Source organism: Varanus komodoensis, unplaced genomic scaffold (assembly GCF_004798865.1).
Source record: "Varanus komodoensis strain SLA01 unplaced genomic scaffold, ASM479886v1 scaffold9, whole genome shotgun sequence".
Taxonomy (NCBI): domain Eukaryota; kingdom Metazoa; phylum Chordata; class Lepidosauria; order Squamata; family Varanidae; genus Varanus; species Varanus komodoensis.
Window position 1 is genome coordinate 27,260,719 of NW_025336598.1, and position 14,558 is coordinate 27,275,276.

Consider the following 14,558-nt stretch of genomic DNA (forward strand, 5'->3'; position numbering starts at 1 on the left):
CTGGAAGCTCAGGTAACAGCAGTGGCGAGGAGCGCTTTCCTCCAGCTTCGGCTAATTCATCAGCTGCGCCCCTATCTGGAGAATGACTGCCTTGCGACAGTGACACATGCGTTGGTGACTTCCCGTTTGGACTTCTGTAACGCGCTCTACGTGGGGCTACCCTTGAAGACGGTCCGGATACTTCAATTGGTCCAAAATAGAGCTGCCAGGCTGCTGACGGGGACTGGACGTTATGTTCACATGACTCCAGTTCTCCGTCAGCTTCACTGGCTTCCCATTGAAGTCCGGGCCCAATTCAAGGTGTTGGTTATGACCTATAAAGCCCTAAACGGCTTGGGTCCTGGTTACCTGAAGGAGCGCTTACATCCTTATATGCCCAGCCGCCCCCTGAGATCGGCGGGAGAGGCCCTTCTCCGGGAGCCCTCCATGGAAGAAGTTAGGAGGGTGGTTACTCGGAGGAGGGCTTTCTCAGCGGTAGCGCCTAAGTTATGGAATGCGCTCCCCAGAGAGGTCCGCCTGGCGCCGTCGTTATTTGTTTTTCGGCGCCAGGCGAAGACCTTTTTATTTAAGCAGTATTTTAAATGTTAATATTATTGAATTTTATTTGGCCAGGGCGGCTTGTTTTATAGTGTATGTTTTATATTATATATTTGTATTTTATTGTATATATTTTAAAATGTTATTTTAATTTTTTGTTGTAAGCCGCCCCGAGGCTTCGGCGAATGGGGCGGCATAAAAATGTTTTAATAAATAAATAAATAAAATCAAAGCGTGTACTAGAGTTTCATCAGTGCAAATTTTGCTCAGAGAACCTCAAAGTCTGCAGAAATAGAACAAATCTTTAGGGGGAAAGTCCCTAGTGGAGGCACCCACCACCAAAGAAAACTGCTGCCCAGTGCGGACTGGCCATTCCCAGAGGCTCAGGAACACTCCGTGTTGCAAGATTTTGCTGCAGTGCAGATAATTCTATCTCCAACACTTACTGTTTGATAGGCACATTTCCTATTTTCTCCCCCATTGTTAGTACGTAACAAATCTGCTCTAAGAATTCCTATTCCTCCTCTTGGTGAGAATGTCATTCACTAAGCTGTTGCACGTTTGTCTATTGAGATTTTGAAAGTTCAGACTTCAGATAGATGCAGAAATAGTACACACAAGGAAATCACAATAAAAAAGGACACAATAGGAAAGCTTGACAGACAATAAGTGCCTCTCAGGTGCTTTCCCCAGACTATTTCTCCTATCTGTGTTTCACGGATTATAAATCACCTTTCATGCCATCATCCATTCCTTGCAATTAGCTTTTTTTCCATTTCCAGAACTTTTATTTATGTTTATTTGTGCAATGCTGCACTTCCAAAGATGTGCAAATCTTTCCTCAAATGTCTATTTTTGTATTTCAGCTTATGGCGGAAATGAACATTTTTTGTTAGTATCATTTTTTTTGTTCATATTGTTGGATATTTACATAAAATTCTGGGAAGTAACAAAATGGCTTGCAAGTCTGTGTGACTCAGGGAAAGTGGAGTCCATAGGTCAGATTTCATTACAAAAGAGACAACTCAGAAAGTTAATTCATTTGAATCCATTGCAGAATTCACTGACATTCCTAAACACACTGAGAAATGTCAATTTGATTTCCATAACAAATTAATAACTGTACATTATTTGTGCACAAATACAATAATTAAGAGGTTCATTACCAATTGTGCCAATTATGCTGGCCTAAAATCACCTCTCTCCTATCTGAGTCTTTGGATAATATTTTGAGATTCCTGAAAGATTCACACATTGTGAGTGAGAGATTATGTGTACATCAAAATGTATAAACAAAAGAAGGAAATGCTAAGTGTTTTCTGAATTAACATCTGCTTTGCATGCAGAAAGTCGAGCTTGATCATGAGCACCTCCAGACAAAGCCTCTGCCTGAACCTCTGGTGAGTCACTACAGGTGTAGCTAACATTGCGCTAGATTTGGAAATGTAATTGCCTATATTTTCAAGCTGATGCTTCCCTTCACCCCTGAAAAAAGTTCTTATAGAGTATGTGACCTGAAATGGTCCATCGGTTCCATTCACCCACTACCACACCCTGCCTACAAAGACAACAATTTCTTTTCAGGGGTGCAGAATAAGACCCCTATAACCATGTGGGATAGGTTCCAAGTCCTCCATTGGATGATTGAAACCACAGATAGTAGCGAACACTACATTCATGGGGGGTTAGGGGTGCAGAACCCCCACAAGAGTGGAAAAACTGTGGCTATCTCTAAGGAAAGCATGCAAATATCTCTGGAGTCTTCATGCTCGCTGAGACAAAGCATATGAAGCTGGCTAGTACTGAGATAAAGAGCATGGCATCCCCAAACAGAGTGCGTAGTTCCCTAGAGATATTCACGGTTTTTCCCTAGAGATATTTGTGGGTTTTCCTCTTTCATGGAGGTCTTGTGTCCCTAGCCCCCATTCATGTGGAGAGCTGACAGTCAACCATGGTTAAGTGAAATGGCAGTAACTGAGACAGCAGGTACAAGCAGCAGGTCCTGCTGTATTTGGGATAATCTTTGGCACATTTGTTTAAATAAAAGTAAATTCTTCTGCCAGGATTGCATGCTGCTATTAAGAGAGACAAACTGTTGCCTCCTTTTTTCCTTGCTTGTCTTGTGATCATTTGCCATTAGTCACTGCTTCATAGTATCCCATTAAAAATACACATGACTACATTTTTAAGGTTTTATTTCCATGCTTGCACTAAGTCACCATGACAGGATTTGGTGTAACTTGAACTATAGTTGCTATGACAGTGTTAAATTATAACCTTCAGGCTTGGCTAGAGTGTAATCTATAATTAGAGACCCAGTTTAAGCATCCAGAAATTGTGGTCTAACTCTATGGTGAAGAGAAGCTGTCTTGCCTTTCAATTTACTAAGCTTGTCTACAACTGAAACATAGTACTGCTTCAAAACAGTAAGCTTTTTCTAAACCAAAAACACTTCCGTTTGTTATGCATGACACAGGCACATACCCATAGTTAACTTCATATTCACATGTGCGTGGGAAGTAGGAGATGCTCGACATTTGGAACAAAGCTCTACCAGGCAAATTTCTCCTCCTCCTCCTCTTTCCTTCTCGTCATTTGTTGAAAACAAAGACCAGATGCTTATCAGTTATCCCAGTGCCTCAGACCAAGAGATGGGGATTAATCTGTAGTTATCCGCAGGACCGTATAACAACAGAAAGGGATCTTGCATATGTGGTGGTCAGCTTGATGAAGATGGTGACTCTGTGCATGTGCTGTGAGAAAGGAAAATCCCATGTTCTGCATAATTAGGAAACGGCCTGAACACACAACTGCCTGTCATACTGCCCTTATTCAAATCAATGGTGTGATCACACTGGGAATTCTGTGCACAGTTCCAGTCATTGCTTCTAAAAAGGATATTGTAGAGGTGAAAAAGGTCCAGTAGAAAGCAACTAAAATAATCCAGTGACTGCAATGATTCCCCTATTGGGAAAGGTTGCGGTATCTGGGCCTTTTTGCACTTAGAATAAAGGTAAGTAAAAAGCTGACATCACGGGGAGACCAAGATTGGGCATGGTGTGAGAAAGTGGAGAGGGAGACATTGTACTTCCTCTTTCATAGTTCTAGAACCCAAAATGTTCCTCTGAAGCTGACTGGTGGGAAATTCAGGACAGATAAAAGGTGTGGTGTTGTGTTCTTCACGCAACATAAACCATGAAATTTGCTTTCACTTGATGTCATAACAACCACCAGTTTGGATGGCTTAAAGTGGGAATTGGGCAATTTCATGGAAGGTACAGCTATCAACGGCTACAGATGGCTATATGCTACTTCCAATATCAAAGGCAATATGCCTCTGTGCACCAGTTAATGATGAACACAAGCAGGATAGTGCCGCAGCATTTATGTAATATGTCTGGATTTCCTGCAGGTAGCTAAATGGCTACTGTCTGAACAGAAGCCTTGAACAGGGGCCAAATTAAACATTTGTTAGCAGGGTGGAGGCAAAATGGGGTGGCAAAAGCTTAAATTCTCCTCTCCTGGAGAATGCTATGAGATGCTGCATGAAATGGACTCTTGTTCTGGTCCTGCACAGCTCTTCTTAGGTTGTTTTTATGTTAGGAACCAGCAGGGGAATCTTTTCTACTTGCGCAGGAATTTAGGGTAAGCATCTGCCCAGTGGATTGCAGTCTAAATGTTTAGTTTTTACTGAACTATTTGCTTATTAATTTTTGTTCTCTCACATGTAAACCATAACAGCAAACATGTGAAGAATACCGGAATAGATGCAAATACATTTCTGATGGCTCTGCCATTAGGCAGTGTGAGACAGTCACCTCAGGCAGCCATTCCTGAGAGTTGGCAGCAGGAGGATGGAAGAAAGAGCTTGATTTCACACAGCCTGCCCTGTGCCCCTTGAAGTGAAGCGACTGTGCTCGGATGCAGTAGAAAACATTGCTCCATTGCCAGTCCAGTCGGCTTTTACCCATGACATTGGAGCGAGGCTATCTTAGTTCTTTGCCGCTGGCTGCAAAATATCTTGGGCAAGTTCCATAATGTCTCGTAGTGAGAATGTAAACTATTCCCTCCCTTAATTCCAGAATGAAATGAATAAACAATAAAACCATAAGAGAGTCTCAAATTATGCGATTAGCATACTATATATGGTACAAAGAATTATATCAACAGTGCAACCTAATACATTCCCACTCAGCAGTAAGCAGCACCAAGTTCAATATGGATTACTCCCACATAGTAAAGTGGGGTGGAACTTTTTCCAGTGCTTAATTTTTCCATAGGTTTTTCTCCCACTTCATAAGTAACATTGAAAGAATGTCAAGTAGAATATTAGACAACCTTGGCAGCTTTAAATTTTACATAAGTGGTTGTTGCCATATCATGCAGTTCTTTGGGTGGTGGCTGGCAGGGATGCCCTTCCGTGCCAAAACATGCATAGAATTGCTCTACAAGAGTGTTTTAATCCCCCCCTCAAATATTTCAGATTAAATATTTGTAGTGAAAATCAGATGGAATACTTTAAAGAGTTGTTCACTAAATGCAAGTAACAGGGAAAAAAAATTCCAGTGCAAATAATCCTATGCACGCTACCCTAATTTTCATAGGGTTCTTTTTCTGAAAATTATCCTAATTATTTTTTTTCTGAAAATCAACAACAACAACAAAAAAATAACACACTGCTAAGTATATACAGGATTGTAACACAATATGAACTAGATGGTTGCACAAATTTAAAAGGTCCAAGGAAGATAAAGCTCCAAGGAAGATAAAGCAATTTTTAAAAATCCTTATCCTATCACATTAAATTTTCCTTGGTTTAGTAATTGCACATGTAGATTAGTATGCAGGCAGTATAGAAAAGTACTGTGTTATGCCTAATGCAATTTAATGGCTGCATAACTTAAAGGAGTGATTATTGTGCTAGTTAGTAAATTAATCATTTACATATTATTTAATCACAATTAATTATTGTGATTTTGATTTGTAAGATGCCCAGGGAGCCTTTGGACTGATGGGTAGGGTATAAATATAATACATAACCAAATGAATAAATGCATGAAGGCTGAAAAGCTATGCTTGTCTAGAAAGAAGTCATTCAATTCCCATCTAGGTATTGAAGGCCTTTCCTGTCTATCGTGCATAAAATTGCACTCTAAAGTATTTTTCTGTCTATATTACTTGCATTTTGTCTTTTCATAATTTGTGCCTTCTTGTGAGCATTTTCTTAGCAATCTCTGCTAAGTGCTGCTGCTGATCTCATGACACTTTAGATTCTTGGTGCTGAGCTTTCCGAGAATACAACCTCTGGTGATGAACACTCCAGGATTCAATCTGGGGCTTCAAAGTTCACTTGGTTACAGCTCACTAGTGGACTGCCAATGTAAACGCAGTCAGAGCTTGAGGCTTCAGACTTCTGTCTTACACCAGTTATTTGGATCAGTTTTAGGAGGTCTCACCTGCCAATGTGGATGATGTGCTTGGCACCATGACTTGCAAGTTGGATCCATTTCCATTCTGGCTAGAATTGAAAAAGCTGTTAAAAATGTCATTTGGGGAGGGCAGGATGCCAGATGACCTCAAGTCTGCTGCTGTGCAGCTCTGCTAAAACCTTTTTAGAAATAATAATACAACTTGCTTTAAAAAATTCCAGTCAGCCTCTAGCCTGTCTGGAGAAGTCTGTTGAACAAGTGGTTGTCTGTTGGTTTCATGCAGCCTTGGATAACAGGTTCATTTTCTGCAACAGTTAAGACTGTTCTTTTGGTCTTGCTTGATAATCTCTGCTTAACTGTCAATATTGATTATTTCAATCTATTTATTGTGTAAGATTAGGAGTGGGGGTGTGAACTGGGTCCTGTGGGATTCCCCAAAAACCCATGCCCTTTCTCCCAAACCACTGATGATTTGGTGGTTTCCTTGCTTTTGTGCCTTTGCCTCTCCCCCATTCTAAAAGGCTGAAATGGCTCTAAGGGTTAGTTCCTGGCAGCAAGAACTTTAAGCAACATTATTCCAGTATGTTTGGTATTTTTGACCCCATCTCATTTGCATTTGGCTCTTCCGCTTTACTTCTGGGTTCATCCACCACTAGCATGTGGCCTGCAGGATGTGTTCCAAAAATGAATTTGACCCTAAGGTCAAGAGGTCCCCCACCCCGGTAATAGACCTTGTTGAAGCTTTTGATGCTAAACCTTGTAGAGATTTGTGGAACTATTCTTGCATGGCTCAGCTCATTGCTAGAAAGCAAGGATTCACAGTTCAAAAGTTCTGCAGCAATTCAGTACTCTTCCTTGTTCAACGTATCATGCAAGGTTTCTTGGAGATGGAATGATTATACAGTGACACCAATATACTGATGGCATGTTTCTGCACCCAACCCAAGTCTTTACAAACAGTTTATTACCGTAGCTGAACTACTTCAACAGTCATTGCCAGTTGGTTGACAACCAACCCCAGTCCATAGCTATGTATAGCTGATAACCTTTTGGAGACTAAGGCAACGGCAAAGTTGTGGAACTATTATTGCTCATTTATTTATTTATTATTTATTTATTAAAACATTTTTATGCCGCCCCATTCGCCGAAGCCTCGGGGCGGCTTACAACAAAAATGTTGTAAGCCTCGGGGCGGCTTACAATGTCATGGGACATTTGTTCTGCCGTGGTCTTGGTTAAACCAACTTTTCAGGATTTTGTAGTGTTATAAGCAGTACCTGGGAAAAGCTAAACTAACTCCAAGCAACACAGGGAGCTCTGCTGTAAAAGATGTTTGTGTGAATGCAAAGGACATTCATTTGATAGGGATGATAACATCACTGGTGACAGATGACACAAACCCTCTTTCTCTCCTCTCACATGGCTGGAACAGAGACTATTTTTCCCTTTAAAGTCCTAACCCTAAACTGAACTCCTTTTAACTCCCTGTTTGTTTTTCTATTTGTGATTTCCCTTTCAGCAATGTATTTATTCCATCAATAACAAGTATACTACTTAACTACTGATTGTATCAGTATGAGAATGAAACAGGAGTGTTTATCAAAACAGGGTTTTTAAAGGGGGCAGTATGATAAAAATAAGATGAGCCTCGGTTAGTATTTAATAACTGGCAGCCCATCAGACTGAGCTTTCATCGTTTGTCTATATAGTTATTTGCTCATCTTTCTTCTCCTTTCTTCAGTAGTTTGAATCTTGGTCTCTAAAGCCCTAACTGTGGCAAGACAGCGACTAGTTCAGAGAATATGACAACATACCATGGGTAACAAGCCATGATGGGTTGTCTGAATCCAGACCACTTCTGGCAGAATGACTTTTTATTTATTTATTAACACATCGACCTGAGAACCTATGTGCTGTTGGAGGGATGATTTTACCCATGGCTGGTTGTTGCATTGTCTGAACCTGGGCAAATGATCCAACTGTAGGTAAAGACAAGTGACGTGAGCGAGGCAAACAAAAACAAGCAAACAAAAAACAACCATAGCCACTCCTGGCAATCATGCCCATGCTCCTGCCGGTGACAGCCCCTAGCAGCATGTTGGGACAATTACTGGTTGGCAAACCTCTTTATTAAAAATGTATTTCAAATCTGCACAATTTTGTGTATTTTGATTTTTTTTCCTGTTCAAACTTGCACAAGTGTCATGATATGCACTACTGTGGGTCTGAAAGAGAAAACCTCACCTGTCTTGTGAAGTACCTGTTGCCAAAGTGCCTGGACACTGACCCAGGGAGGCTCCAAACAGAGATTTTTCTAGTTTGCTTTTTTCCACAGCTGTCAAAAGGCAAGCTGTGAAGGAAAAACAAAGCCACAAGGTATTTTTGCTTGCAAAGTAGGGTAGGTGCCTTTTTTCCTCCTTTGCACTGAGATCCTCGGGGTTTTGACTGCCCTCTCCCCAATAGGACCCAGTGTTCCCAACTTTTCCATCAACTCCTGAGATTTTAGGTGCCTGGGATGGTGGTAAAGTGTTCCCCCTACCACTTTTTGCTGGCACTTGCATTTGGCATTTACTGTCAAAAGTAATGCTTTCTTTAAAAGAAGAGATTTAGGAAAGGCAAAATTGGATAGTTTGGACAGGGAATTACACCGATTTCATTTGTATACTTCACTGTCCAAACTATTTTTCCCTTCCTAAACCCTTTTTAAAAAGCCCTACTTCTGACAGCAGTGTCAGCAAAAAGGGGGTTCTGAGCAGCTAGAGCATCCATGATATGGAGCAGGGTGGAGCACATGGAAGATCCAGTTCTACTGGTAGTTCTGAGTGAGTTGCAGCAGATCAGCAATGGCTTCTGACTTCCAGTTATCTAAGAACCTGAAACAACTCCTGATTTATCAATAAATGCCTTGTAAAACTAGTTTTCTAGGTATTGGTGATACTGCTGCAGCAGCAGACAATTTAACAACCTTCTTTGCATGTGTATTCAGAAGTAACTTCCACTGCATTAAATGAGCTTTATTTACAGTTGCCATCAGATTGCAGGAACAGAACTCACTCTGATCAGGTTTATTTGGTAGTCCCATTACTTTTAAATCAGTATGAACAAGCCTAGAGGCCTAGATCCAGCCTGTCAATGGCAGATACGTACTCTTGCATGCTGAAAACTTTATTATTACTATTATAACATTATTAGTTTTAATAGGGCCCTCAATGCATTAGCACTGTTCCAGTGGCGTATCCAGAAAGCAGATTTATCTGCTTCTTGGTGTTAGGGTTCAAAGATCTCCATTTCCGTTTGTAAAATGTACTATTTGTCTCAGGAAAACAAGCATCCAGGGCCCTTGACCACACCAAAACAATAACATCCCATGGGCTTCTGTCGGGACTGGACCGAGATGCCCACCCCTTTCCTTTCTTTTCCTGCCCTCTCTCCTCACTCCCTCCCTGCGTTGCTGCGAGGCGCCTAGGAAATGGAAATAGAGAGATAAATAAATCCCGAGGGTCTCCCTGCCTCGCAGACGGAAAGCGACTTCCAGATGCCGCCAGCAGCGGGGTGCAAACCTGGAACAATAGACGATAACCAGGCACAGTTTCCTGGCTCTCCCTCAAATGGTATCGCCCAGACCCCTTGTCCTGGTATGGTACATCCCAACGGATGCAGGCGTTTCCTTTTAGAACTTAGAGTTACTTACTCGCTCTCCTCCCCCTCCAGGTCCTCACCTCTGATCTCACCCCGCCCCTTTCGTTTGTCTCCCTGGCGGGCTAGAGAAAGAAGCGGGGCTCGCGCCTCGCGGACTGTTCCCTTTGTGTGGGAGCGCGCCCGCGCCTGCCCTGGGAAGAAGTGAGGAGGGCGGGGGGAGGGGGGGGAGAGACAGTGGAGAAAGAAATCCTTGATCTATAAACTGGCCGTGCGGGCGGGCGCGCGAGACAGAGAGTGATAGTAGAGCTGGGAAAGCGGGCGGGCGATTATTTCGTGAGGGGGTGGAGTGACCGAAAAAGAAAAAGGAAAACGAAGGAAAGGCGCCCGGGGGCTGCTGTGGAAGGAAGAGGAGGGGGCGGGCGGGATAACTGTTGTGCGCTCACCGGCTGGGGAAGCGCGAGTGAGGAGCTGCGGGTAAACACGCGAAGGGGAAGCGCTGCCGTGCTCAACTACCTCAGGTAAGTCGCTCGGAGGGGCTGCTTGGGAAAGTTTTCCTGCGGGAGGCAGGCGAGGCGCGCGGGCGCCGCCGTCGGGAAAGAGAGCGGCGGGCGCGGGGAGTTCGCGGCGGTTCCATTGTGAGCCGACGGAGCTGGCTCTCCCTTCTCCCCCTCCGCGCTCCCAGCCCGGAGCGGCGGCGGAGAGGGGGGAGACGACCCGCCTATTGCCCTCCCCAAGGAAGCCTCAAGTTTGGGCCGAGATTGTTTGCATGCCTGCTTGGCAGGAGGCAAATAAAGCCGAGATTCCTCGTGAGAGGACGGGGGAAACGTAGCCGAGTCCACGTATCTCCTTCCACTCCGCCTGCCTGCCTCCCTCCCTCAGGAATTAGAGCCGTAGATGTTGGGCCTTTAAGGAAGTGGCGGGGTAGACTTGGACAGAGACGCTTGGAGCGAGATGGGCCAAGACCTCTGTTGGACCTTCTGATTCGTTTTCGAGCCAGGATAAAAACACCGGCGCAGCCGCAACTTTGCAGCCGTGAGAACAGTTGTGTTTTTTCCTGGTGGAAAATGCCGAGGCTCAAGCCTGCTTGGAAGCCGCATCCTCTGCCCTGGAAGCCTCTCGGCGTAATCGCAGATGAGGAAGAGCTCAGTTATCGTTATTCTGTGGTGAGGGAAGAAGAGGCACAACTTGCACCCATTTCCTTCATTCGTTTACTCTCTCTCCCTCACTTTCTACTTTGCATGGCATAACCGAACCTTGGCGATGAAAACACGTCCTGGAGAGACTGGACTCTTGTTGAGATCCAGAAGTCATGGGATCCAGAAATTATATTGAATTTCTGTAGTCTGATCTTTTGCTTTGCGTCCCATGTAGCTGATACTGCAGCATCAAAATGAGTATCTTACTGCTCCTTGGGGTATGGAATTCCGTTTAAGACAAAGTTGAAATACTTGCATAAATGGGTGAGGTTGCCGGCTCATTAATGTGTCTTTTTTCTTTTCCGATGTCTTTCTGGATAGGAGTGGATCCATCGTGGCATTAGCATCCCGTTTTTCCAGATACATTCCTGGAGTGCTTGTTCTCTCTGTGTGTTCTGCTTTCCCTTCCCACAACTCACTTCAATGCCTGCATGGAAGAATAAACCGGTCAGAGGCGTCTCTCAGTCTCATTCACTTTCCAGTCTGCTGGAATAGTCTTCTGTCCAAGCACTGTGGAAGATAGCAGGGGCAGCAGCTATTGGTTTTCATCCTCTCTACGCGCATCTATAAAGGGGTCAAGGCCCTCTCCTTTTGACAATGATGAAGACTGAAGGCAAAGGAGAGAGGACTTTGCGAAGTGCTTCTCCACACAGAAATGCCTATAAAGCTGATTTTCATGCTATTAAGTGCAGTTTTGATTCAGTGAATCCTGATAATGCTTCAAACAAATCTGGCCCTCAGCAAAAGCTGACCAGCTCATCCAACGGAGGAGGTAATGACCCACATGTTCGTGGCAGAACTGTTACCTATGGCAACAGAGTTCACAAGATCAAAAACATGTTCATGCAGATGGGTGGCTCTTCCACACCACCTTGTTGTGAGAATAGCCTTCCCTCTGAGCCCAAAATCATCACCAAAACAGCTTCAACTGACCCTGCACCTCCTTCTCCCAGTAGCCCATCTTTCCTCTGTGTTCAGAAAAATAACCTGCTCAACATTGGCACTGTTCCCTTTACCACTTCTCAGGATTCTTTACCTTCAGCTTCATTCACTGACAAAATTATTAGCAACAATGATGAAGGAAATCTAGACAAGGCTGCACTGGCAGAGAAGTTTTCTGAAACTAGGAAACTATTTGAAAGGAACATAAAGCCAAGTTCATTGGACAGATGCACTTCCAACAAAGGTGACAGGAATGAAGACAGGAGGAGACATGGATCTGCCTCTTCTGACTGTAGTAATGCAATAGATCCCTTAAATTTCAATACTGATCTGAGCTGTCAGCTTGTCACAGACAAAGCAGATAGTCAAGAAAGTAATGAACACAAATTGCAGCAGTCAAGTGGTAGCTATCGATCCTCCTTACTGAATGCTGGACCTATTTCTAGAAGACTGGAGAATTTCTTGGCTGATAGTGATGGTGAGGAGTCCAAAGACACTTTGAAAAATGAAGACTCTTTTAGCCCTGTCCAGACAGTGTCTTGCAGCTGGGAATTGCCAGTGGTTACGGAAGAACTCTGCTTGAAGCAAAATCAGCCTACCGCAACACCTGACCTTTTGAGTGGCAGTAGTGTTAATAAAAGAGATGAACTGGGTAAGACCACTGAGGAAGCATCTGAAAGAGATCAAGCAACTTCTAAAAGGAACCAGCAGGGTGCAAGCAGTGTACCCACTAAAGTTGATAGAGCCCCCATAAAAATCTCTCAGGTAGAAGTAGTTAGAGCTGAACTGATTATGGTGCAGAATAGAAATTTAGGAAATGACAGTGGAATTGTGGGAGAAGTTAATGTCTTCCAGAAGGAAAAACCACTCAGATTCCCAAGTTGGGAAGGGGAAGGAAATGGTCTTACACTTGAAGAAACAGAGGAACTTAGTATGTGTAGTGAGTCCAGTCAGAAGGAAGGGAAAGAGGTAGCAGATCTGGAAGAAGCTCAAACAAGAGAGCAGGACCGTGTAGTACAAGTAGGAGATAGTGAAGATGAAGAAGGACAAGTAGAACAGAGAGACAATTTTAGTGGATTTTGTTCTAGTTCTTTTGGGATAGAGAATGCAGCTTTTGATGATGAAAGAGAAACTGAGTTGAGTCAGGACCCTGATGGAGGAGAAACTTTACCAGATGAGGAATACAACTGCTACAGTGATTATGAGGAATTTCCTGGACTCTCTGAGGAAGAAGATCCTGATCCAGAGAGAAAAGTAAAGTTTTCATCAGCACCAATCAAGGTAAAACGTCATGAATAATCTCATTTTTTCACTTTCCCCTAATTTCTGTTTTGATTGTGAACTTCCATACACTTAAATGTTGTTGTTATTGTTATTGAAGTAATCAAAGTGATAAGTAATATTGAATGGAACTATAGAAGTCCATCAACTGAATTCATATTTGTGCTCAGTCTTTTTTAACCTATAATAGAACTATTTATTACAATAGAACTATCAAATAAACACACATAGTATTAAGTTCTAAAGTGCCAAAGATGTAGGTACTCATAAATAATTTGTGAAGATGTCAGTTTATGCAGAATAATGACTTGTCAGGCATGCACTTTGCTGTTGTAATTAATTAATTTAAAAAACCTAGTTCCAATACAGTGTTCATCCTCATGCTAAAGCATAGAGGAGTAGTTTGGTTTCTTGAATCATTTGGACAGGTAGACTTTGATTAACAGTACATTATGTTTGGTTGGAAAGAAAGCTGACGTCAAACTGGTTTACAAAGCTGGCTTGTTTAAGCTAACCATAGTCAAGACTGATCACTTTTCCAGGTCTAAATGATACAGCAAGTTGCACTGAATTAAATGTGGAAGCAGAAGCTCCCAAACAATTGGTTTCTGTTGGATCATGACACACTAAAGTATGGTTTAGTTTGGCATAATGTATGAAAATTGCCAGTGTTAGTCAAAAGGAACCAGAGAGTTAGGAAATGAACCATGTGTGTTTTACGACGAGGCCAGATAAGTGTGAGGTTGATTTATGGTATGCAAAAAGAGTCATATACTTTTTGTAACAGACAATAGTGCTAACCAGGGTTGCCTTTTGCTAATTTTGCCATGTGTTATGTGATATTTACGGCTTCCTAGAACTGTCTTTGACTTTAGAGTTTCATTGGGGTTCCAAGTGTGCATCAGGCATCTCTTGCATGTATTTTTGGTCAAAAGCCCCTTTGATTAGTCCCATCAAAACCCCATTTTAAAAAGAGGCCTGAGTTTTGACAACTGCTAATTCCATGTTCTTGTGAATGGTATGATTCACTTTTTCCACTTTGCCAAGCATCTGAAGTATCAGGAAAGATGAAGTATGCTTAAAATAGTGCCCAACCAAACAAAAATACAGAGGATCTCCCTAGGAAGGGGTAATAAACACACCACTCCCTTGCTCCCGCAAGTATCTCCTTGCAGCTTATGGACTGAAAAAAAGAAATGACAAAGTAGTGTAAATCTCAGGTGCAAAATGATGATGATGATGATGATAAATGCAGCTGCTCCAGTGTGCCAGTTGGGCACTTTGAAGGGACTATAAGTGGTTATCACTTCAAAAATTGCAAAAAACAATTCTCTGGGGAGGAGGGGTAAAAGGGAAAACAAGCCACGGAAGCCCCAAAAGGGGTAGTGGTTGGTGTGGGGTAGGCTGAGTCATCTGATGTTCACATCAAAGTGCTGCTTGGGTACTTAGTGGTATTCCATTGTAGTCACCAAGCCTTTCAGAGCAAAGAGTAGCAAGACATTTTTGCCCCTGTTGCCAAGCAGCTTGCTTGTCA

The 14,558-nt window shown here is 42.9% G+C and overlaps 1 protein-coding gene across 1 annotated transcript in view; it reads left to right on the top strand.

The window, feature by feature from the left end:
* Positions 1–9,982: 9,982 nt before the first annotated feature.
* Positions 9,983–14,558, top strand: part of LOC123017201 (neurabin-2-like) — a 49,574-nt gene continuing 44,998 nt past the window's right edge. The window contains exons 1-2 of the mRNA XM_044418380.1: positions 9,983–10,123; positions 11,123–13,024. Of these exons, the coding sequence (XP_044274315.1) occupies positions 11,399–13,024 (1,626 nt within the window). The 5' untranslated portion in view covers positions 9,983–10,123; positions 11,123–11,398. The remainder of the gene's footprint in view (positions 10,124–11,122; positions 13,025–14,558) is intronic.